The 23,898-nt window shown below is 47.9% G+C and overlaps 1 protein-coding gene and 1 pseudogene across 1 annotated transcript; one reads left to right on the top strand and one right to left on the bottom strand.

Annotated features, from left to right (window-relative positions):
* LOC133090626 (E3 ubiquitin-protein ligase rififylin-like) overlaps positions 1–8,162 on the top strand; it is a 42,083-nt pseudogene extending 33,921 nt beyond the window's left edge.
* Positions 8,163–11,323: 3,161 nt separating this feature from the next.
* On the bottom strand, positions 11,324–23,778 carry IBA57 (iron-sulfur cluster assembly factor IBA57). The gene is made up of 3 exons (XM_061188555.1): positions 23,438–23,778; positions 13,288–13,631; positions 11,324–12,857 (listed from the first exon to the last, which is right to left on the bottom strand). The coding sequence occupies exons 1-3, from the start codon at positions 23,776–23,778 to the stop codon at positions 12,466–12,468; spliced, it is 1,077 nt and encodes a 358-aa protein (XP_061044538.1). The 3' UTR covers positions 11,324–12,465.
* Between the last annotated feature and the right edge of the window lie 120 nt (positions 23,779–23,898).

Below are 23,898 nucleotides of genomic sequence, written 5' to 3'. Positions count from 1 at the left end.
GCTTTAGATCAAGCTTATTGATTCTGTTATTATCATCTTGTTTTAATGACTTGTTGATTTGCCAATTAACGAGAGAGGTTTCTGTGTTTTTTTTCTCTGACATCAAATATGTAGTGCCTTTTCCAACAACCAACTCTCCAATTCTCTGACTCCAACCAGGTGTCCAACAGTTCAACCCAATTCTGAGACTAAGTTCCTGAGTTAGCGGTCAGACCCCACAGGTTCAAGGACTCAGCCCACAAGACGGCCCCACTTCAAATGCCAATTGCCATGAGGTGCCCAGGCCACCAACACTTCTGTCCAGCTTGGCTACAAATTCAGAGGTTCCCATGACCCCCTCCTCAGACTCGATTAATTTGCTAGAGTGGCTCAGAACTCAGGAAACACTTTACTTAGGTTTACTGGTTTATGACCTGAGTTCCGGATATAACTCAGAAACAGCCGAATGGAAGAGATACATAGGGCAAGGTATGGGGGTTCAATGCATGGAGTGCACATGATCTCCCCAGGCACCACCCTTCCAGCACCTCCGAGTGCTCACTGGCCTGGAAGTTCATCAAATCTTGTTCCAGAGTTTTTATGGAGCTCAATCTCCAGACCCCCTCCCTCCCTGGAGGTTGGGGTGTGGCTGAAAGTTCCCACCCTCTCATCACTTGGTCTTCATGGTGACTGGCCCCATTCTAAGGCCATCTATGGGCCCACCCTGTGCCACCGCATTGGCATAAACTCACTCCCAAATTAGGCATTATAAATATCAACTTTCAGGTTCAGCATTTTAGATTTATCCACATATTTACCTTCCCCCCCACCCACATTCATTCTAATCTTGCATTTCATATTCTCCCTTATGGGATTTCTTCTATGGGACTTTCCGTCTGCCTTAAAGTCATCCGTGAGAATATTTAAATTCTAAACTTTTTGTTTGTTTGTACAATTCTGCACCCAATTCCGATGTGTAGGTTCTCTCCCCATACCAGGCAAGTCTCCAATACCACCTGGGTATCCCACAATTCAACCCAATTCTGACACTATCTACCTGGAGATAGCATCAGAGCCCACAGGTTAAGGGCTCAGTCCCCCAAGACTGCCCCCTCACCACTTCAGACAGCAATCACAAGTCTACGTTATCACCTGTGCTTCTGACCAACTGGCTATAGATAGGTTTTTACAACCCTCCTTGGGTTCGATTAATTTGCTAGAGCGGCTCACAGAATAGAGAGAAACATTTTACTTAGTAGATTACTGGTTTACTATTAAAGGATATAACTCAGGAACAGCCAAATGGAAGAGATGCAAAGGGCAAGGTATGTGGGAAGGGGCATGGAGCTTCCATGCCCTCTCTGGGCATGCCACTCTCCCCAAATCTCCGTGTATTCACTGACCTGGACACTCTTCAAACCCCATCTTTTTGGGGTTTTATGGCGGCTTCATTATAGAGGTATGATTGATTAAATCATTGGCCTTTGGTGACTGATTCAAGCTCCAGCCCCTCTCCCCTTCCCAGAGGTCAGCGAGTGGGATTGAAAGTTCTAACCCTCTCATCACATGGTTGATTCCTCTAGCAACCAGCCCCCACCCTTCAAGGCTTTCTAAAAGTCACCTCATTAACATAAAGTCTGGTGTGGTTGACAGGAGCTTGTTATAAATATTAACACACCTCTATCACTCTCATTAATTAGGAAATTCCAAGAATTTTAGGAGCTCTGTGCCAGGATTAAGGACAAGACCAAATATATATTTCTTACTGAAAATCACAATTATCTCAGATGAAAATGTCTTATTTCACCTCATTCATGAATGACAGTTTTGGGTATACAATTCTAGGCTGATAGTTATTTTTCTCTCAGTACATTGAAGGCATTACTCACTTTCCTTCTGGCTTCCCCTGTGGCTTTTGATAAACCAATTTTTTTTTTTTTTAAGATTTTTCTCTCTATCTACTTTCAAGATCTTCCCTCTGTCTTTGGGATTATGGACTTTCATTAAGATGTGACGAGGTAGAGCTACAGACCCACTGGGCTTCCTGAGCCTAAGAAGCGACAACTTCCATCAATTCTGGAAAATTCTCATTATTATTTCTTTCCTCTGCCCCATGTTCTTTTCTCTCCTTCTGTAATTCCACTTAGATAACTATGCTATTATACTAAATCTTCTCTCCCTTCTCCCATCTCTTACTCTTTTTCATATTTCCCAATTCTTCAGAAAATACACCCATGGATTTTTTTTAAAGAAAATATTTTTATTTCTACAAGTTCTCTTTGATCTGTTTATGACCTGCTTAATCATCTTTATAGTCTCTTGCTTCTTACTAACATTTAAATGCCTTACTTTATTCCTTTAAAAATACTAAATATACTTACTTTATATGCCTGGTTACTCCAATATCTGAAAATTTGTAGGTTTGATTCTATGATTTTTCTGCTGACTCATGTTTCTTTTTGGGTTAAATTAGTGTTTCTGGGTTTTTTGGGTTTTTAACAACAAAGGTATATTCCTTAGAACTTATTCTCTGTAAAACTTGAGATGGACAAGGGTTTGTAAAGAAAGGTTTACACTTGCATTTGCCAGGCTTCTAGAAATACTACCACCCAGTGCTACCATTTTTTTTTTTTTTAACTATGACATACTTTCTACAAAACAAACTAAAGCAGATAGGAAAATCAGCAAAAACCTTCCCTAGTATCTGCACCAGTTCTCACAGTGATCAGTGTTTATGAAATAGGAAGCAAATGTAAAGATTAAACACTGACTTATCCCCCTCTGGGTCATGTGCACAAGAAGGCTGGCTTTAGAACTCCTGAAAGTCAGAGCTTCCTGCAAGCTCCAGTGTTTCTGTGAAAACTGACTTGGTTGTCCAAGAAAAGAAGTACTTCTGTCATATGGCAGTCTTCTTTTAAAAGCACTGAGGTAAAACACGGAATGTGCATTTCTTTGGATCTGAACCAAATGTTTGAAGGTCACAGTAACCTGGAGAACCCTGAAGACATTTACAGGACGCATGATCTCCAAGCAGCATTTCACTCGGAAGCTGCCCACACTTAAAACACCATTGACCACCTCCTTTCTCATTTACTTTATGGCTCCCACATAAGGTCACATGTCGGCACAGCGGCTCATGCTCAGGCCAAGGGACTGATGTTCCATAAATACCACTGCCCAGAGAAGACACTTGGCTCCTGACTCTGGGCATCCACAGACGGTGAGAAGCCCTGAGCGGTTTTTTAATATACTATATTCTTCTAAAGATTTTTTTTTTTTTTGGCTTCCCCGGGTCTCAGTTGCAGCACATGGGATCTTCACTGCGGCATGCAAACTCTTAGCTGTGGCATGCACACGGGATCTAGTTCCCCGAACAGGGATTGAACCCAGGCCTCCTGCATTGGGAGTACGGAGTCCTACCCACTGGACCACCAGGGAAGTCCCACCCTGAGCGCTTTTTAATTCACAGCACAGATACTGGCAGCACCATCAGTACATGGGCCCCTGTGTCCTTTATTTATATGTCATGAAGACCTACTCCATTCTGGTCCAGTGGATGTCCTGCCTTCTTAATTTTGTTCACTCCAGGAGACAGAACCTCAGAATGGTGCTGCCCACCCAGCCTGACCACCTGCTCTCAGTTTGGGGGAATGGGAAGGGGTCAGAGCTGCCTGGCTGTGTCCTTCCCTGAGGGGAGCCTCACCTCACTGGGCTGGCCTAGCCCTCAGAGCCCCCCATGTCTCAGTCACCTTCAATTTCCCAGTCCTTCTCTGTGCCTCATCTTCCCCTCAGGCTCCCAGCAGCTCCCCACCCCCCAGCTCCACTCTCCCCACCTCCTCCTGGAGTGACTCCTGGCTGCATCTGGCTGCAGGTTCTTGGAGGGGATACTGCTGCTGCCCCAACACCAGGATGGCTCCTTTGTCACTCAGTCATCCCATCCCAGCTCTGTGGGCACTGCTCACACGCCTCACAGGGACAGGCCTGTCTGCCTTTTGCCCTGGGTCTGCAGACCACAGCTCAGAGTCACCAAGGCCCAATCTCCTCTGGACTCGGAGCTCCATCACTGGTCCAGGCCTCTGAGGCCTCTTCCCTTCTTGTCAGTCCAGCAAACTGAGAAACTCCGCTAAAATCTTTTATCTGGTGTGCACAGGGAAAGCATCTCAATGTATCTAGTTTACCCAAAACCAAGTCCCAGCACCTTCCACTCAAAATAAAAACACAGTGATCCAAAACCTATGGGATGCAGCAAAAGCAGTTCTAAGAGGGAAGTTTATAGGAATACAATCTTACCTCAGGAAACAAGAAAATAAAAAACCTAACCTTACACCTAAAGCAACTAGACAAAGAAGAACAAACAAAACCCAGAGTTAGTAGAAGGAAAAAAATCATAAAGATCAGAGCAGAAATAAATGAAACGGAGACAAAGAAAACAATAGCAAAGATCAATGAAACTAAAAGCTGGTTCTCTGAGAAGATAAACAAAATAGATAAAAATTTAGCCAGACTCAACAAGAAAAAAAGGGAGAGGACTCAAATCAATACCATTAGAAATGAAAATGGAGAAGTTACAATGGACACCGCAGAAATACAAAGGATCCAAAGAGACTTGCAACTATACGCCAATAAAATAGAAAACCTGGAAGAAATGGACAAATTCTTAGAAAGGTACAATCTCCCAAAAGTGAACCAGGAAGAAATATGAACAGACCAATCACAAGTACTAAATTGAAAATGTGATTTAAAAACTCCCAACAAACAAAAGTCCAGGACCTGATGGCTTCACAGGTGAATTCTATCAAACATTTAGAGGAGAGTTAACACCTATCCTTCTGAAACTCTTCCAAAAAATTGCTGAGGAAGGAACACTCCCAAGCTCATTCTACAAGGCCACCATCACCCTGATACCAAAACCAGACAAAGATACCAAAATAAAAGAAAATTACAGGCCAATATCACTGATGAACATAGACGCAAAAATCCTTAACAAAATACTAGCAAACCAAATCCAACAACACATTCAAAGGATCATACACCATGATCAAGTGGGATTTATCACAGGGTTGCAAGGATTCTTCAATCATATGCAAATCAATCAATGTGATACACCACATCAACAAACTGAAGAATAAAAACCATATGATCATCTCAATAGATGCAGAAAAAAAGCTTTTGACAAAATTCAACACCCATTTATGATAAAAAACTCTCCAGATGGGACTTCCCTGGTGGTCCAGTGGGTAAGACTCTGCGCTCCCAATGCAGGGGGCCCAGGTTTGATTCCTGGTCAGGGAACTAGGTCCCGCATGCATGACACAACTAAGAGTCTGAATGTCGCAACTAAAAAGCCTGTGTGCTGCAACTAAGACCCAGCACAACCAAAATAAATAAATAAATAAATATTAAAAAAAAAAAAACTCTCCAGAAAGTGGGCATGGAGGGAACCTACCTCAACATAATAAAGGCCATATATGACAAACCCACAGCAAACATCATTCTCAATGGTGAAAAGCTGAAAGCATTTCCTCTAAGATCAGGAACAAGACAAGGATGTCCACTCTTGACACTTTTATTCAACATAATTTTGGAAGTCCTAGCCATGGCAATCAGAGAAAAAAAGAAATAAAAGGAATCCTAATTGGAAAAGAAGAAGTAAAACTGTCAGTCTTTGCAGATCATATGGTACTATACATAGAAAATCCTAAAGACGCTAGCAGAAAACTACTAGAACTCATCAATGAATTTGGTAAAGTTGCAGGATACAAAATTAATACACAGAAATCACTTGTATTCCTAAACACTAAGAATGAAAGATCAGAAAAAGAAATTAAGGAAACAATCCCATTTACCATCACATCAAAAAGAATAAAATACCTAGGAATAAACCTATCTAAGGAGACAAAAGATCTGTACTCAGAAAACTATAAGATACTGATGAAAGAAGTCAAAGATCACATAAACAGATGGAGAGATATACCACGTTCTTGGATTGGAAGAATCAATATTGTCAAAATGAATACACTACCCAAAGCAATCTACAGATTCAATGCAATCCCTATCAAACTACCAATGGCATTTTTCACAGAATTATAACCAAAACGGTTACAATTTGTATGGAAACACAAAAGACCCCAAATAGCCAAAGCAATCTTGAGAAAGAAAAACAGAGCTGGAGGAATCAGGCTCCCTGACATCAGACTATACACAAAGCTACAGTAACCAAAACAGTATGGTACTGGGAATTCCCTGGCGGTCCAGTGGTCAGGACTCTGCGCTTCCACTGCAGGGGGCACTGGTTCAATCCCCGGTTGGGAAACTAAGATCCCGCATGCTGTGTGGCACAGCCAAAAACAAAAACAAAACAAAAAACAAACAAACAAAAAGTACAGTACTGGCTCAAAAACAGAAGTATAGATCAGTGGAACAGGATAGAAAGTCCAGAGATAAACCCACGCACCTATGGTCACCTATCTATGGCAAAGGAGGCACGAATGTACAATGGAGAAAAGGAAGTCTCTTTTGTTCGTGGTGCTGGGAAAACTGGACAGCTACATGTAAAAGAATGAAATTAGAACACTCCCTAACACCACACACAAAAATAAACTCAAAATGGATTAAAGACCTAAATGTAAGGCCAGATACTATAAAACTCTTAGAGGAAAACATAGGCAGAACACTCTCTGACATAAATAGCAGCAAGATCTTCTTTGATCAACCTCTTAAGAGTAATGAAAATGAAAACAAAAATAAACAATTAAACTTAAATACTAATTAAACTTAAAAGCTTTTGCACAGCAAAGGAAACCATAAACAAAATGAAAAGACAACCCTTAGAATGGGAGAAAATATTTGCAAAGAAAGTGACCGACCAGAGATTAATCTCCAAAATATACAAATAGCCCAGGTAGCACAATATGAAAAAGACAACCTAATCAAAAAATGGGTGGAAGACCTAAATAGACATTTCTCCAAGAATGACATACAGATGGCCAAAAAGCACATGAAAAGATGCTCAACATTGTTAGTTATTAAAGAAATGCAAATCAAAACTACAATGAGATATCACCTCACACCGGTCAGAATGGCCATCGTCAAAAAAATCTACAAACAGTAAGTTCTGGAGAGGGTGTGGAGAGAAGGGAACCCTCCTACACTGTTGGTGGGAATGTAATGTAAATTGGTACAGGCACTATGGAGAACACTATGGAGGTTCCTTAAAAAACTAAAAATAGAACTACCATATGACCCAGTAATCCCACTCCTGCGCATATATCCAGAGAAAAACATAATTTGAAATGATACATGCACCCCAATGTTCACTGCAGCACTATTTACCATAGCCAGGACATGGAAGCAACCTAAATGTCCATTGACAGAGGAATGGATAAAGATGTTGTACGGCAAACTCCTGGGGCCGCCGTGAGGATGTCGTGACTGCCCCTCAGCCCCGATGCCGCCAGGGCACAGCCCACAGCTCTCCTGCCTGAGGTGTACATGGGCAGGATCCGGCCTCTCCCTTCCCCTCCCCTCCCAGATTTTATCATGTGGGCAACCTGCTGCAACTGGTTCTGCCTGGATGGACAGCCTGAGGCGGCCCCACCACCCCATGAAGCCAGGACACAGGCTTATTCTAACCCTGGGTACAGCTCCTTCCCTTCCCCCACGGTCTCAGAACCAAGCTGCAAGGCCTGTGGAAGGCCAATGGCCATGTGTCTCAGGACCAAGAGGAACCCGTCTACCTGGAGAGCACAGCCAGAGCACCTACTGAGGGTGGACGCAGTCCATCAACTCAGAGGACAACTGAGGCTGGAGGGCCTCTCTGTCTGACCTGACCAACCGGAGGACATTGAAGGTCTAACTGTGCGGCATCTCAAAGAGATCCTGGCTCACAACTTCATCAACTACAAGGGCTGCTCTGAGAGGTGGGAGCTGATGGTGACGTGGCTGTACAAGAGTCAGAAGGGACTCCAGCAGCTGGTGTGTGATGCTGAAGACCAAAACAGGGGAACAGGGGAGCAGTGCCATCCAGCCTGGAGGAGAAACTGTGTCAGATCTGCATGGACTCACCCACCAACTGTGTTCTGCTGGAGTGCAGCTACATGGTCACCTGTACCAAGTGTGGCAAGTGCATGAACCAGTGTCCCCTCTGCCGGCAGTACGTGATCTGAGCTGCGCATGTCTTCTGATCCTGAGGGCTTCTACTAGCTTCTTCAGTGCTTTACAGGGACACAGCTCGAGATGTCTGGGCCCACAGTTAGCCAGCTTATAGAGGGGCAGGCTAACAAGAAAATCTGCAGTGTTCCCAAGACCAGGGCAAGCAAAGATGCTGTGTCACCTCTGGGCATGTCTGTCTTGCTTCAGAGGTGCACCTTGTGTCTGGCAGAGGCCGAGGCCAGTGGGAACTGGTACAGATCACACAGGCAAGTCCCTGTTTCAATGATCTTGGGGTGATGATAGTAATTGATGAAGAGAGGACTTTCTGGAATTTGGACCATATCTTCCTCCCTTCCTCTGAGAACCTAAACAGTTTCACCCTTCTTCCTGTAGCCCGCCCATCCCCCTGAGCTGCGTGCCTCTGTTTCACCCACCAGAAGTCCTGGTAGAAATGGCTCTCTTCTTCCCCAGCACATCTGGATTCATTTCTGGTCCCTCCAGCTTTCTGTGCTTTAACCAACCTTTGCTAAAGTCTGTTGCTGCATTACCTAAAATCCATGTGTTTCTTCAGACTAAAAAGGTGTTAGCTTACGAGACCAGTAGTGATCCTCCTTAGGACAGAATTTGGACCAGTAAACTCATCTCTGGTGAGAAATGAAACACAAATGTTACTGAAAAAAACTTGAAGTCGTTAAGAGTTGCTTCCTTAAGTGCTGGGATTGGAAGCTATCAGTCTCCTGACCTGCCCTTGGCAGTCAACAAAGCATCTGGCTTTCAAACTGCTGGGAAATTGCAGCCTCTGTGCAAGACATGGTGCATGGATCATCTCTGCGTCTTCTCTTGAGGACTGACTTTGTGCCATCCTTAATTTTAGCTTATGAGAAAAGGGAAAGCGTTGGGTGGAAGTAATGGCTTTCTGCTTGGCTTGACTTCTCTGACAGCCTTAAACCACTTTCCCCTGAGCATGAAGTCCCTCCTTCCCATGGAGGTTTTAAACATGGTCTCACTGAAGGCACAGAGACTTAGGCAAAGAGCCTCACTCTTCTCTAGCCAGACTTCTTATGAAGTTCCTGGAGACTGAGTATGTAAGACACAGCACCTAAGAGGTATCAGAAGGTACTGAGGGCTTCCCTGGTGGCGCAGTGGTTGAGAATCTGCCTGCCAATGCAGGGGACACGGGTTCGAGCCCTGGTCTGGCAAGATCCCACATGCCGTGGAGCAACAAGGCCCGTGAGCCACAACTACTGAGCCTGCGCGTCTGGAGGCTGTGCTCCGCAACAAAAGAGGCCGCGATAGTGAGAGGCCCGCACACCGCGATGAAGAGTGGCCCCCGCTTGCCGCAACTAGAGAAAGCCCTCGCACAGAAACGAAGACCCAGCACAGCCATAAATAAATAAATAAATAAATAAATAAAGATATGTTCTAAAAAAAAAAAAAAAAAGGTACTGAATGAGGCTGGATTCAGCCCTTGAGCAGACAGCTAGAAGTCTTAGTTCCCCAGGTTGGTGGGGACTCCCTACTCCCATTTCCTTTCTCAGCCTACTGATTTAGGGTCAGGAAGAAGCATTCTCTAAGCCCTTTAGGAAGGGCCATATAATGAATAGGTGATGTTTTTGAGCCCTCCTAGGGTCTTTTCACCACTAGAAGAGCTTAAGTTTGCTGGAGAAGCTTAGCCAAGCACAAACATACATACTATGTACTATCAGAAAAGCTGTATGTGCCCCCATTACCACTGGATGAGCTATGCAAACCCTTAAACACCTGAGAGCCTTGGCAGTCACCCCCACCCCTTGCAGCCAAGATCTCTCAGACTAGAAGAACCAATCATGACTTTGGAAAGCAGTGGGAAACCTCTAAGGGGACCTGTTTATTGGTACAGACATGCTTAATGCTTTCTCTCCATCAACCACTAATCCCTTTTGGGGGGAGTGAAATAATTTTATAAAGTGGTTGTCAGCTGAACACTGGATCACTTACCTTGACATTATACCAAGTCCTGGATGATTCTTGGCTACAGCCTTTGTAGAAACTGGGGGAATCAAGAGATTTCCCTGTAAAGACATCATCTTTCACCTTTCTGCTGGACAGTAAATACTACAGTTTACAGTGCCTACCAGTTTAACGAAGGATTCAGCTACTCAATTCCTCTGCGAAACAGGTCTACATATATGCAGCTCAGTTACAACCTAGCAATAACTTCAGGGTAGAAGCTGGCTGTCTCCCTACTTAAAACTCGCTTTCTCTGCTGAGGCCTTACTTCTCCCTACCTCCCAATTTCCCTCTTAGACACGAGTTAATAATATCCTGATGGTTGGTTTGTAACCTCAGTAAGAATTAGAACTGATGTCATTTACTCATTTTGGAGAAAGAACTTGCCTTGAAGTCTTCTAACCTCTTTTGGTGAAGGTTTCCATTTAGGAAAAAAGGTGCCCCCGCTTTTTTGGTATCTTATTACTACACCAAATAAAAGTTGGGAATTCTAAGATCCCAATTCAGCTACTATCTAACCTAGGTCGAAAACTTGATTTTTATCCTTGAATCCTCTCTCCTGCCCCTCATGGATCCTTGGTCTTAATTATGATGGGAACATCTAATTCTTCCATTATTCCACGGCTTTTGCTGTGATTGTTCTGAGATTTCAGTTGAGACTTGTTTTAATAGACATGGACAGCTAACTGGTTCATAATACATTGGAATAGCTGGATCCAAACTAGTAAGAATAAGCTGTACAGGAATTAGTGCTCAATATATATTGTATAAATTTGTTGAAATCTTAAAAAAAAAAAAAAGTACATATATACAATGGAATATTACTCAGCCATAAAAAAGAATGAAATAATGTCATTTGCAGCAACATGGATGGACCTAGAGATTGTCATACTGAGTGAAGTAAGTCAGACAGAGAAAGACAAATATCATATGATATCGCTTATATGCAGAATCTTAAAAAAAAAATGGTACAAATGAACTTATTTACAAAACAGAAATAGAGTCACAGATGTAGAAAACAGACTTATGGTTACCAGGGTGGGAAGTGGCGGGGGGTGGGGGAGAGATAAATTGGGAGACTGGGATTGACATATACACACTACTATATATAAAATAGATAATAAGGACCTACTGTATAGCACAGGGAGCTCTCCTCAATACTACGTAATGAGCTATATGGAAAAAGAATCTCAAAAAGGGTGGATGTATGTATAACTGATTGCTGTACAGCAGAAACTAACACAACATTGCAAATCAACTATACTACAATAAAAATTAAAAATAAATAAATAAATAAATAAAGTTAAGGGGGGAAAAAAGAAAGAAACCAGAGTTCCACATGGGCCAGTTGTGGGTCACACTTTAATAGCCACTCTGAGGCATCAGGTAGGACACCCAGTAATCATGAGATTCACATTGCAGTGGGAAAATGGAGGTCAGTGGTTTAAAGTGGGGAAGTAAGTCATCCCCTTACTGTGTAGACATGACTACATCAGAAAACAGCAGCAAGTAAGCCAAGCAGAAACTCCTCTCTGCATCCTGGGCACTGCCGTCCCAGGGCAGCCACTCCTCCCCTGAGCTCATGAGGGCTATGGTGGGGAGAGGGGGCTGCCAATGCCATCGTGGGGCCGAAGCTGTGGAGATGTGCTACCCTGGCATAAAATGGTATTGGGGCTCCCCCAGCTGGCACCCCTGAGCAGAGGTACACTTGGGAGGGCTCAGGTGGGTGTGAGCAGTGCATGTGCCTCCACTCGCAGACACCGCCACTCCACCTGGCCCCAGGAGATTCCCACCCTGAGACATGCCCCCAAGCCAACATAGTAAGACCATTCCCAGAGCCCACTTGCCCCTTCAGCCACCCCAGACATTGAGAAGCCTCCTTTCCAGGCCTGACTAAGCAGGCTCAGAGGGGTGCGGACAGCCCAGAGGCATCCTGGAGCAACCTGCCCTTGCCTGATGGATGAACTACCTCTAGATCTATATGGTTTGGAATCTCATCCAGGGCCTGGTGGAAGCTGGGCCTCTGCTCAGCACAGAGGCAGGCGCAGGACTCACTTCTATCCACCCTCAGTCCTCAGGAGGGCTCCTGATGCTCCAGCCACAAAGCCACCAGGAGAGGACAGCCAGCCTGAGCATAGGACCCTCCACAGGAAGCATGATGGGCTGGGAACACCTGGGCTGCAGCAGCATGCCCCACCATGCCTGCAGCTCTGGGAGGCCCACATATACTTGGGGACCCTCCAAGTGGGTATTCTTTCAACTGGGCCACCCTAGGAAGTGGGGGCTGGCCTACAGAGTGCAGCAGATAAACAGAGGCCCTGTACAGGACTGCAGGGACATCCAGGGCTACTTAGTGGATGTGGGCCACCAGTCTGGCACAGATGCAGTTAGGGCCACAAGGCCACTCTCAGAGGTTCTGATGTGGAGAGGACCCTTGATTTTCTCGGACCGCAACAGAGCCAGACCCACGTCCCCCAGGCCTGCCCTGTACTTGCCGGCTGCCTGCCCCGACTTGGTGAGCACAGAGGTGCCAGGGGCAATGCTGCCCACAGGGAGGGGGCCTGAGAGCTGTATTGGGAAGAGGCGCTTTCGGATGACACCCATGTGGTGGGTGCGAGCCGTCAGCTCCTGGCCAATGTAGCAGCCCTTGGTGAAGCTGATGCCATTCATGAAGGCCAGGTTAGACTCCAGCGGTAGGGCTACTCCTGGGGGCAGGTCGTGGACCCCCTCGGGAACGCCTGTAGAGGTAGAAAGAGGCTTGGTGAGATCTAAGGTGTCCTCCAGAGCTGGGGGCTCAACCAAGAGTGGCCGGGGGTACTGGCCTGTAGGAGTCCCACCATCTGACCCGCCACAATCCTCTGGGTCCCTCCTAGACCCCGTTCTTGTCCCTCCCCATCCTCCAGGTCCCTACTCCAGCCCCCCACTCTGGTCCCTGGGTGAGCACCTTGGTCTGGCCCTCAATACTACCCACTAAAGACCCTACCCCTGACCCCAGATCTCTGCTCTCTCCCCTGGCTCCTCCCAGTGCCTGGGCTCACCACACAGTTTCCGCAGGGCTCTGTGTCACACCCCTCCGGTCCCTTCCCATCCCACCCTGTCCTTCCCCCCGCCATCCAGCATCACCCTTCTACCCCCGACCCTTCCCCAGGTCCAACCCCATGTCCATACCTTGCTGGTACCGGTGTCGGTGATAATCCTGGAGGTCCCCAAGACGGCCCCCGGGAACCAGAGCTGAGCCTTCATCCTGGGAGAGGAGCCGCCAGCCCATGCGAGCAGTCCGGGGATCACGGGTGAGGATGGTGGTGCACTCGGCCTTCTCCTGAAGCAGCACAGCCCTGCCGGCCTCCTCAGGGGCACAGGGCAGCACGGCCCACACGCGCAGCTCGGGGCATGGCTCCACGGTGACCCTCCGCCGGATCTTGTGCAGCACCAGGTGCCTCTGCAGCGCATCCAGCACTGAGCTGTCACACTCCAGGAGGAAAGTGGGCTGCTCATGGGAGCCCTCAGGGAGCCTGCGGGGAGAGGAAGGGGTGCATGGGGGCGGGCAGGGCACACCGTGGGAAGTGCATGGAGTCAGGCCGCGGTCATACGTGGCTGTGCCTCCCAAGTGCACCTCGGACCACCTAGTAAAGCTGCACAGCACAGCACGTGCTGGAGACCTCATGGCCACCACCCCTCCCCGCCCAGGGTGGAAACCCCAGGAAACAGTCTGGCAGGTGGAGGAGAGGGCTTGTCCCAACAGGTGGGAAGCAGGGCCCTGGGACCACAGTGGTGTCCGGTGCGCAAGGTGAGGTGGAAAGGCACAGACGGCCACACTGAAGTCCAGGATTTGCCTCCTCCAGCCCTGAGAAGCCACTGAGAAGCCAAGGGTCCTAAGGCAGGGCGCACAATGGATTTCAGGAGGGATGTGGGCAGGCAGGAAGAGCTGGGAGGACAGCAGACAGCTGACGCAGGTGAGATGCATAGTGAGGCCACACCCTGCCCATGCCCACCTCCCACCTCCCCTAGGGAAGCTCCGCAACCTGATCAGGGCGCCAGAACCATCCTAACCCTCACTTCAGGCAGCCCACATCCACTGGAATGACCCCAGATCCTGGTGTCATTGACAGATGGATGATGGGGCCCTTACAGACAGATGAGCACAGAGGAGAGGCCAGTGCACCCTCAGACATGGTGGAGGGACCCTAAGTGGAGACATGCAGGACCCAGAGGAGTACATGGCTGGAGTCCTGGTTATAGATTTGGCTTGAGCAAGGACCCACAGCTGGGTGGAAGCTGAGACACAGAAGCGGGTAAGACCTTCCAGGAGCATGTATAAGAGAGAAAGGTCATCAGCTGGTACCCCAGACCCCTCCTCCAGAACCTATGAGCTGTGCCCCCAACCCCCTCCCCAGGCAGGAAAGGGTTAAGTGATGCCCTGGAGCAGCCAGTCACCCCCCGAGGAAAGAGCTACAGAAGCTTGCTTGGTGGGTTCACCTTACAGCACAAACGCTGTCATGTCCATGCATGTAACTATCAGCCATGGGTCCAGTAAGGACAGGCACAAGCATGTGGAGAAATCGGAACACCGCAGGCTGCAGCAGCAAGTCAGGTTAGCGCCTCACCTTCCAAACAGTCCTCAAAGAAGGTCAGAAATGAGATCAGCTGAGGGGTGGGAAAAGGATCATTTACGGATGGAATTAAAATGCCAGAAAAAAACAGAAGAGTTCAAAGGCGCTGCCTCAGATAACCACATGGAAAGAAGTTCAAAGTCACTTATCATGAAACAAAGGCAAATTAAAACCACGATGAGATACCAGGGCACAACTATCAGAAATAAGAACATCCAAGGCAGTGAGGATGCAGAGAAGCTGAATCATTCAGCCTTGCTGGTGGGCATGTAAATGGAACAGACATTCTGGAAAATGGTTTGCAGTCCTTTATGAAACTAAACATGCAGCTACCACACAACCCAGCCATTGTACTCCTGGGTATTTATCCTAGAAAACACCCCAGGTGTTCACATAAAACCTGTGCATGAACGTTAGAGGCAGTTTTATTCTTAACAGCCAAGAAATGAAACCAAAATATCCTTCAGTTGGTGAATGGTTAAACAAACTGTGGTCCATTCCCTCAATGGAATACTACTCAGCAGGGAAAAGGAACAGACTACTGATGAAGCCAAAGGGCATCAAGGTGAGTGAAACCCAATCTCAGAAGACTCTGTTTGTATGATATTCCTGAAATGACACGATCATAAAGATGGAGAGTGAGCAGGGCTGAGGGGATGAGAAAGGCAGTATTGCCCACAGAGGGCAGAAGGGAGCCTGATGGTAATGGAACAGCTCTGTCTTGATCGAGGTTACACAGGTCTACATGTGTGATCAAATCACAGCTGCATGCATGAGAGCACGTGGAAATCTGGGAGAACTTGAGTGCGCCCTGTGGCTGGCCCATGTCCGTCCCCTGATTGTGACCCTGGACTATAGGAGGCAAGATGATGCTACTGCAGGAACTGGGTGAAGGGTATATGGGACACCCCTGTTCATTTTTTTTGTGGCTTCCTGTAAATCTATAATTATTTTGAAATAAAAAGTTAAAAAGAAAGAAGAAAAAGGAGCTGCCTCTGGAGAAGACTGGTCCATGCCGGTGAGAAGGAAGACAGCAGTCAGTCAATTTTCATCAAAAGCCTTTTAATGTTATTAGGTTTTTTAACCATGTGCAGGTACATTTTTATTTATTAAATCTCTGATAAAGGAAGCAGACAGAAACAGTATGAAATACTGGCAAGGGGAGGAATTGGGCATGGGTGGACAGAATGTGAGGTTGTAGGGGAGAGTAAACCTCGGAGGGAAGAGGGAGAGATGCGGGTAAAGCCATACCCAAGGAGGGAGGAGGCCCAGCATGGGGAGGGCCCTGAGAAGGGCTGGTGAAGGGACCACCAGGATGCTGGGGTAGACAGGCCCCAGGCTGATGCCCCCATCTCACTCATGGGGCGGATGTGCCACGGGGTTCAAGACAAATTGGGTGGGGCAGGGCCAGGTTCTGGGCTCACTTTCTGAGCTACCTGTGCAAATGGCCATGTGCCATTCAGCCCCTCAGGACCAACAAAGCTGCAATGCACCCCTGCTCCCCACCACCCCAGATCAGACTGTCTGCTGCCCCTGCTGCAGCTGAGTAATGGGGGACAGGTCAGAAGAAGAAGGGGTGAAGTAGGGTGAGCCTATGCTCAGGGCAGCTTTCTTGGCCGGCATGGCCAATGTGTGGGCTGGAGCACTCTCTGTGGGGCCATCCTGGGCACTGCTGAGCGCTGAGAGCACCCCTGGGCCCAGCCCACTAGATGCAAGGAGCATCCATGCCTGAATGACAACCACAAATATCCCCAGACGTCGCAAAGTGCCCCTGAGTAGAGCTGCCAGATAAAACACAGGATGTCCAGTCATATTTGAATTTCAGAAAACAGTGAATAATGTCTTTAGTATATGTATTTCCCAAACACTGCATAGGTCACCTCCTAAAAAGTCACCCGTGTCTGTTTGAGATTTACCTGGGCAACCCACAATTGTATTTGCTAAGCCTGGAAGCCCCTCCTAGGGGCACAACCGCAGCAGCAGGAAAAGGAAGGTCGAGGGGCACCTGCAGCCTCCCCAGCCGGCCTGGCGGGCAGGACCTGGATATAGCATGTGGTGGCAGTGCAATCCCAGGTGTCCATCCTCACCCACCCTCCTGCCCAGGATGCAGGCTGTGTGAAAACCCAAAAAGGGAGGGTCAAGCCCACCTAACCCCTCGCCCAGAACGCCCAGAGTGCCCTCCTCCAGCAGCCCAATGCCCTGCACAGTACCTGACACCCCGGTACCCACCACCCCCATAAACACAGGGACCTCACTCCTCGAGTGCAGCCCTGGACCCAGCTCTGCCCAGGGCCAGGGTCTTCACACATAAACAGATCCCCTCAGGGGCACTGCAGGTACCAGGTCATGAGGCATGGGCAGGCATGGGGCACAAGGGGGCTAGCAGGTAAGGGACACACAGGTGCACAGAGACCAGACCCAAATGCCTGTCAAGGAGCGGCGACACTCACCAGGGGCCTTGGGCTGCTGCAGGACTGTACATGGAGGACCCTGTCAGGCTGGCATGCTCCAAGTCACCTAGGGGAACAGCCTACAGTGTGCCCATGGGGGGCTGAGTATATGGAGCCCTACACGCTCCCCACAAGGCAGGAAGCAGCCAATCCAGGGGCCCACAGAGCACGGCCACAGCAGGAGGGCAGAAGAGACGTGGGTTAAATGGAGGCTCAGTGGGGTTGCCATAGGAGCCATAAGGTCCTGGGCAGAAATGCACTAGCCCCACTTCCCACCTTCCCTCTGCTGGGTACACACAGACCAGGAACCTGCCGAGACCAGACTCAGCATGGAGCCAGCTGAGATGAGCACCAGGGGAACCAGGCATGGAGAGAAACAAGGGAGCAGTGGACCATCCGAATCCTCACCAGGCAACCTGGCGGGATGGCCCCCAGAGACACCCCCCAGAAACCCGCAGACAGAGACCTCAGTGTGTCCCACAAAAGCCAGCGCAGTCCAGGACCAAAACCTGGAGCATCTCCTCTGCAGCCAGCACTTAAGGCCTCCATCATGAAGACAGAGGCCCAGGAAACAAACACATGGTCAGAATGAGGAAAGACTTTCAAAACACAAAGCCTCAGCTGAGAGGATGAGGAGTCAAGCCACAGACCGGGAGAAAAGGTTTGAAAAGTCACATCTGACAAAGGACTGTCACTCAAAATATACAAAACCACTTAAAACTCAAATAAGGAAACAAACAACCTGATTAAAAATGGGCCAAAGACCTCAACAAACACCTCCCCAAAGATAGACAGGTGGCAAACAACATATGAAATGACGCTCCATGTCATATGTCATCGGGGAAAAGCAAATTAAAAAAACAACAAGCTACCATTACACACTTATTAGAATGATCAAAATCCAGAACACTGACACCACCAAATGCTGGTGAGGTTATGGAGCAATGGAAAGCCTTCATTCATTGCTGGCGGGAATGCAAAATGGTACAGCCACTTTGGAAGATACTTTGGTGGTTTCCTACAAAACTACACATATTCTTACCTTACAATCCAGCAATCACACTCCCTGATATTTACCCAAAGGAGATGAAAACTAACCGCCACACAGAAACCTGTAAACAGATGTTTATAGCACCTTTATTCATAATTGCAACAATATGGAAGCAACTGCTGAAGTCCTTCAGTAGATGGATACATAAACTGGTACATCCAAACAACGGACTATTATTCAACACTAAAATGAGCTATCAAGCCCTGAAAAGACATGAAGGACACAAATGTATATTACTAAGTGAAAGAAGTCAATCTGAAAAGGCTGCATAGTCTATGATTCCAACTACGTGACATTCTGGAAAAAGTGAAACTATGGAGACAGTTCCAGGTCCAAAAAGATCCTTTCAGTGGTTGTGAGGAGTGAGGAGGAAGGGAGGGTTGAATAGGTAGAGCACAGAGGATATTTAGGGGCAGTGAAACTACCATATATATTATAATAGTACATACACATTATTATACATTTGTCCAATTTGTCCAGCACCAGCAGTGAAACCTAATGTGAATTAAGGACTCTGAGTAATTTTGGTGTTAATGTAAGCTCGTCGATTGTAAATAACATACTACTTTGGAGGAGGAGGTTGATAACGGGGGAGACTATGCATGCGTGGGGGCAGAGAGTATATGAGAAGTCTCTGTACATTCCCCTAAATTTTGCTATGAACCTAAAATTGGTCTAAAAAGTCTACTTTTTTTTTCTTTTTTTTTTTTGGCCATGCCACGTGGCTTGCAGGATCTCAGTTCCCTGACTAGAGATTGAACCCAGGCCACATCAGTGAAAGTCTGGAATCCTAACTACTAGGCCACCAGAGAACTCCCTATAAAGTCTACTCTAAAACCAAAAAGCTTGTTGGTAGGAATGTAAAGTGATATAACTGCTATGGAGAACAGTTGGAGGCTCTGTAAAAAACTAAAAATAGAACTACCATATGACCCAGCAATCCCACTACTGGGCATGTACCCTGAGAAAACCATAATTCAAAAAGAGACATGTACCACAATGTTCATTGCAGCACTATTTACAGTAGCCAGGACATGGAAGCAACCTAAATGTCCACTGACAGATGAACGGATAAAGAAGATGTGGCACATATATACAATGGAATATTACTCAGCCATAAAAGGAAACGAAATTGAGTTATCTGTAGTGAGGTGGATGGACCTAGAGTCTGTCATACAGAGTGAAGTAAGTCAGAAAGAGAAAAACAAATAACGTATGCTAACACATATATATGGAATCCTAAAAAAAAAAAAAAAAAAAAAGGTCATGAAGAACCTAGGGGCAGGACGGGACGCAGACCTACTAGAGAATGGACTTGAGGACACGGGGAGGGGGAAGGGTAAGCTGGGACAAAGTGAGAGAGTGGCATGGACATATATACACTACCAAACGTAAAATAGATAGCTAGTGGGAAGCAGCCGCATAGCACAGGGAGATCAGCTCGGTGCTTTGTGACCACCTAGAGGGGTGGGATAGGGAGGGTGGGAGGGAGGGAGACGCAAGAGGGAAGAGATATGGGGATATATGTATTTATACATTTATACATGTATAAAGCTGATTCACTTTGTTATAAAGCAGAAACTAACACACCGTTGTAAAGCAATTATACTCCAATAAAGATGTTTAAAAATAAAAATAAATAAATAAATAAATAAAATTGATTAGTTTGGGGAAAAAAAAACCGAAATTGAGTTATTTGTAGTGAGGTGGATGGACCTAGAGTCTGTCATACAGAGTGAAGTCAGAAAGAGAAAAATAGCGTATGCTAACACATATATATGGAATCAAAAAAAATGGTACTGATGAACCTAGTGGCAGGGCAGGAATAAAGACATAGACATAGAGAATGGACTTGAGAACACGGAGCGGGGATGGGGAAGCTGGGGCAAAGTGAGAGTAGCATCGACATATATACACTACCGAATGTAAAAATAGTTAGCTAGTGGGAAGCAGCAGCATAGCACAGGGAGATCAGCTCGGTGCTTTGCAATGACCTACAGAGGTGGGATAGGGAGGGTGGGAGGGAGACTCAAGAGGGAGGGGTTATGGGGATACATGTTTGCATATGGCTGATTCACTTTGTTGTAAAACATAAACTAACACAGTATTGTGAAGCAATTATACTCCAATAAAGATCTATTAAAAAAAACAAAAACAAAAAGCTAAAGCTTTGTCTGAGAGATGCTCCTACATCCGGACCAGGGTGCACTGAGGAAGGAACAACTCAAGGATGGGAAACTAGAAGCGTGACAGTTTAAATGAAAAATTCCAGGGAGTTCCCTGGTGGTCTAGTGGTTAGGATTCCAGGCTTTCACTGCCGTGGCCTGAGTTCAATCCCCGGTCCGGGAACTGAACTCCCGCAAGCTGCTCAGCATGGCCAAAAAAACAGAAAAAGAAAAATTCCAGAGAGAGGATGCAGAGAAAACACCAGGCAGAGAGCAAGCACGAAGAAAGCAGGAAGGTCCCAGGCTCCCAGGCGGGACAGCCAGTTGCCAGTGTGTCCCTCTCTTCAGAGAGCAGACCTCAGTGAGATCAGATGCAGGTAAAGGGCCAAGAGCAACCAGGAGGGGAAGGATCACATCCCATGAACTAACAGCAGGCATCAGACCAGAACAGAGGCATAGGGATGGGGTGGAAGGCCAGCAGGCTTGGCACCCCATGCCCCAGAGCAGAACTGCGAGATAAATCTGGACATTGTTTACCAAGCCCCCAGGCCCAAGAGCAGCCATCTGAGGGAGTGTTCTCATGTCTTCTCTCCTCTAACTGCTCAGGAGAAGTGAGGCCACTAACTCAGGCTGTCTCTTTCTGATGGAATGAAGACCCCACCCCACCCCTCGGGGCGGCACTCCCCACAAAGGACTTTGAGTTGGAATCTCAGAAGAGCACCTAGGGTCAGGGGGCATCATCACAGTGCACTCCAATTCCCTCAGCACACAGAGAGCAAGTGGCACAGCGATACCTCATTCTCAGGAATTAACAGAGAGAGAAAAACAAACTCCTCTATAGGACAAATCAGGGCATACACAATGTGTGGAAAGAGCCACCACATACATGCTTGGTGACAAGAACTGCTGGCCCAGCAGCTAAGCAAAAACGCTTCAGACCTGAGGAAAAGTATGAAGAGAAAAAAAACCCTAGAAACAAAAAAATTTTACACTGTAGAGTGACTTATGAGGATATAAATTCATTATAACAAGAATGCGGAGGGCTTCGCTGCTGGCGCAGTGGTTGAGAATCTGCCTGCCAATGCAGGGGACGCCGGTTCGAGCCCTGGTCTGGGAAGATCCCACATGCCGCGGAGCAACTCGGCCCGTGAGCCACAATTACTGAGCCTGCGCGTCTGGAGCCTGTGCTCGGCAACGAGAGGCCGCGATAGTGAGAGGCCCGCGCACCGCGATGAAGAGTGGCCCCCGCTTGCCACAACTAGAGAAAGCCCTCGCACAGAAACGAAGACCCAACACAGCCATACATACATACATACATACATAAAAAGAATGTAAGCAGACAAGAATAGCATTAAAAAAATTAAAAATTAAAAATTAAAATTAAAAAAAAAAAAAAAGAATGCAGAAAGATGTAAAGGCAGACTGGAGACTCAAGTAAGAAAATTTGGGGACCAAAACAACATCATTACAACACTGATAGATTAACTGAAAATTCCTGACACAGAGGGTTTAAGATAATCAAAGAACGCAGTTTCTAAAAGAGATTAAAGCAACTACTGGGAAGGTAATAACTACATAAAACAGATAATGACAACAAACCTTTTCTGTAAAGAACCAGATTGTAAATAATTTAGGTTTGCGGCCACACGGTCTCTACCACATTATTATATTATTAATTATACTTTTGCCATTGGAAAACGAAAGTAGCCACACAGTATACAAATGGGCATGCAGCATTCCAATCAAACTTTACTTATGAAAAGAGTGAGCTGGATCTGCCCAAGGGTTATACTTTACTGACCCCTGTTCCAGAGTCAAACAGCCCACCAAGTGCCCAGCAACATGACGTGAAAGAAGACTCAAAATACAACACATCGTCATAACACTTCAAGACATCAGGATGAAAAAGAGCCCCGAAGAGTGTCCAAAGAAAAAGCAGTCACACACAAAGGCTCACAAATAAAAAGGCACCAGGCTTCTTGACAGCAATGCCAATTGTGGCTTCAATGTTTTCAGGGACGATTTTCAGCCTAGAGTTTTATGCCCAGCCAAGCTATCAGGTGAAACCATTTGAAGGAGTCAAAGGTCCACCTGAAGTATCCTACCTCTCGACAAGCCACTAAAGAGCATACTCCTCCAGCAGGCAGGCACTGAGGAAGATGCAGACAAGAACCCACAATAGTAGAGGGACATTGGAGTTTCCAGGGCGGTTTCAGGCAGAGCAACGACCTGCAACTGCATGAGAGGTTCTAGAAGAACCAAGTCTGAGAAAGCTAAGCAAGTGAAAACCGAAAGCTCTATAGCTCTAAAGGCCACTGACTTGGCTTGTCCTGATAGTCATGATAAAATCAGCATAGACTCATGTAAAACACCAAACGCTAATAATCACTGAATACGGAGATATTTTGGAGAGAAATGTGTGTACACTGGAGAACTCAGGAAGTAGTGGCACAAGCCAGTCGCGCAGAGGCTGCTCCCTGCAGTGTGGCTCCAGATGCCACGACCCCTTCTCCGTGCAGTGGGTCTGATCAGGATCAGAAGCCAGGCGCAGGGGCGCCCAGGCCCTCCCATGGGTGAGTGTCGCTGGCCCATCCCTGGGTGCAGGCTCCAGCCCACCTAGGGCTGCCCTGCCCCGGTGCCCTCCCCCAGGTGCCCAACCCCAGCCCACCCTGTGTGCGGGTCCCCAAGTTCCCTACCCTGGGCGCGCCTCCCATCCTCAGGTGCCCTGCCCTGGAGGCCCACCTCGGCCCACCCTATGCACAGGTTCCCAGGTGTCCCTTCCCCTGGATGCCCTGTCCTGCATGTCCTCTCCTGGATGTCCGTCCTGGGCCATTGGTAGTCGTCCCCTAGGTGCCCCGCCTCTGGGTGTCCTTAGTTCCGCCCCCTGTCCGCCCCTCCCCGGTGCCTACCCCTCCCCTGAGAGCCCTCCATGGGAGCCCATCCTCCAAGCCTTCTCATGCCCGCTCCTGGGTGCCCTTCCCCTGGGTGATACCCCCTCCCCTACCCCGCTCCCCGAGAGCCTGTGCCCCAACCCGCTCTCACCCGTAGAGAATGACGTCATAGAGGGTGCGTCCCTGGACGTTGAGAAAGTGGGCGTAGCCCGAGCGCGCCGAAGTTGAAGCCTCGCCGGCCGCAGGACCTGGAAGCGGCAGCTCATTGGTCAGCAGACCCAGGAGAAAGGGCGCAGAGTCCGGCCCGCGCACGCGCACCAGGGCGCGCTCGCCCAGTAGGAAGCAGGTCCACGCCGCGCTGCCCGCGGGCTCACCACCCTGACAGCAGGAGCTGTGGGCCAGGCGAAGCCTCGGGGCAGCGCGCAGCCGCCAGCTCCAGGCCCGGCCGCCGCGCCCTGGAGCCGCACCCCTGAGCAGCGCTGCGGCCGCCATCTTGGGGAGGAGTGAGGCGGCGGGAAGGGGCGGCCCGGGCGGCGGCGCGGGCGGGCGCGGGCGGGCGCGGGCGGGCGCGCGCCACAACACCTTGGAGGCGGGCGAGCGGAGCGTGCGCTG

Source organism: Eubalaena glacialis, chromosome 4 (assembly GCF_028564815.1).
Source record: "Eubalaena glacialis isolate mEubGla1 chromosome 4, mEubGla1.1.hap2.+ XY, whole genome shotgun sequence".
In the NCBI taxonomy this organism is placed as follows: Eukaryota; Metazoa; Chordata; class Mammalia; order Artiodactyla; family Balaenidae; genus Eubalaena; species Eubalaena glacialis.
This window is presented reverse-complemented; position numbering and strand designations above follow the sequence as displayed.

Excerpts from the sequence above, each read along its gene's own strand:
- IBA57 (XM_061188555.1), bottom strand. The coding sequence starts at position 23,778 with ATGGCGGCCGCAGCGCTGCTCAGGGGTGCGGCTCCAGGGCGCGGCGGC. Across the intron at positions 13,632-23,437 it reads TATGACGTCATTCTCTACGG|GCTCCCTGAGGGCTCCCATG; the intron begins GTGAGAGCGGGT and ends CTCTCCCCGCAG. Across the intron at positions 12,858-13,287 it reads CCGACACCGGTACCAGCAAG|GCGTTCCCGAGGGGGTCCAC; the intron begins GTATGGACATGG and ends CTACCTCTACAG.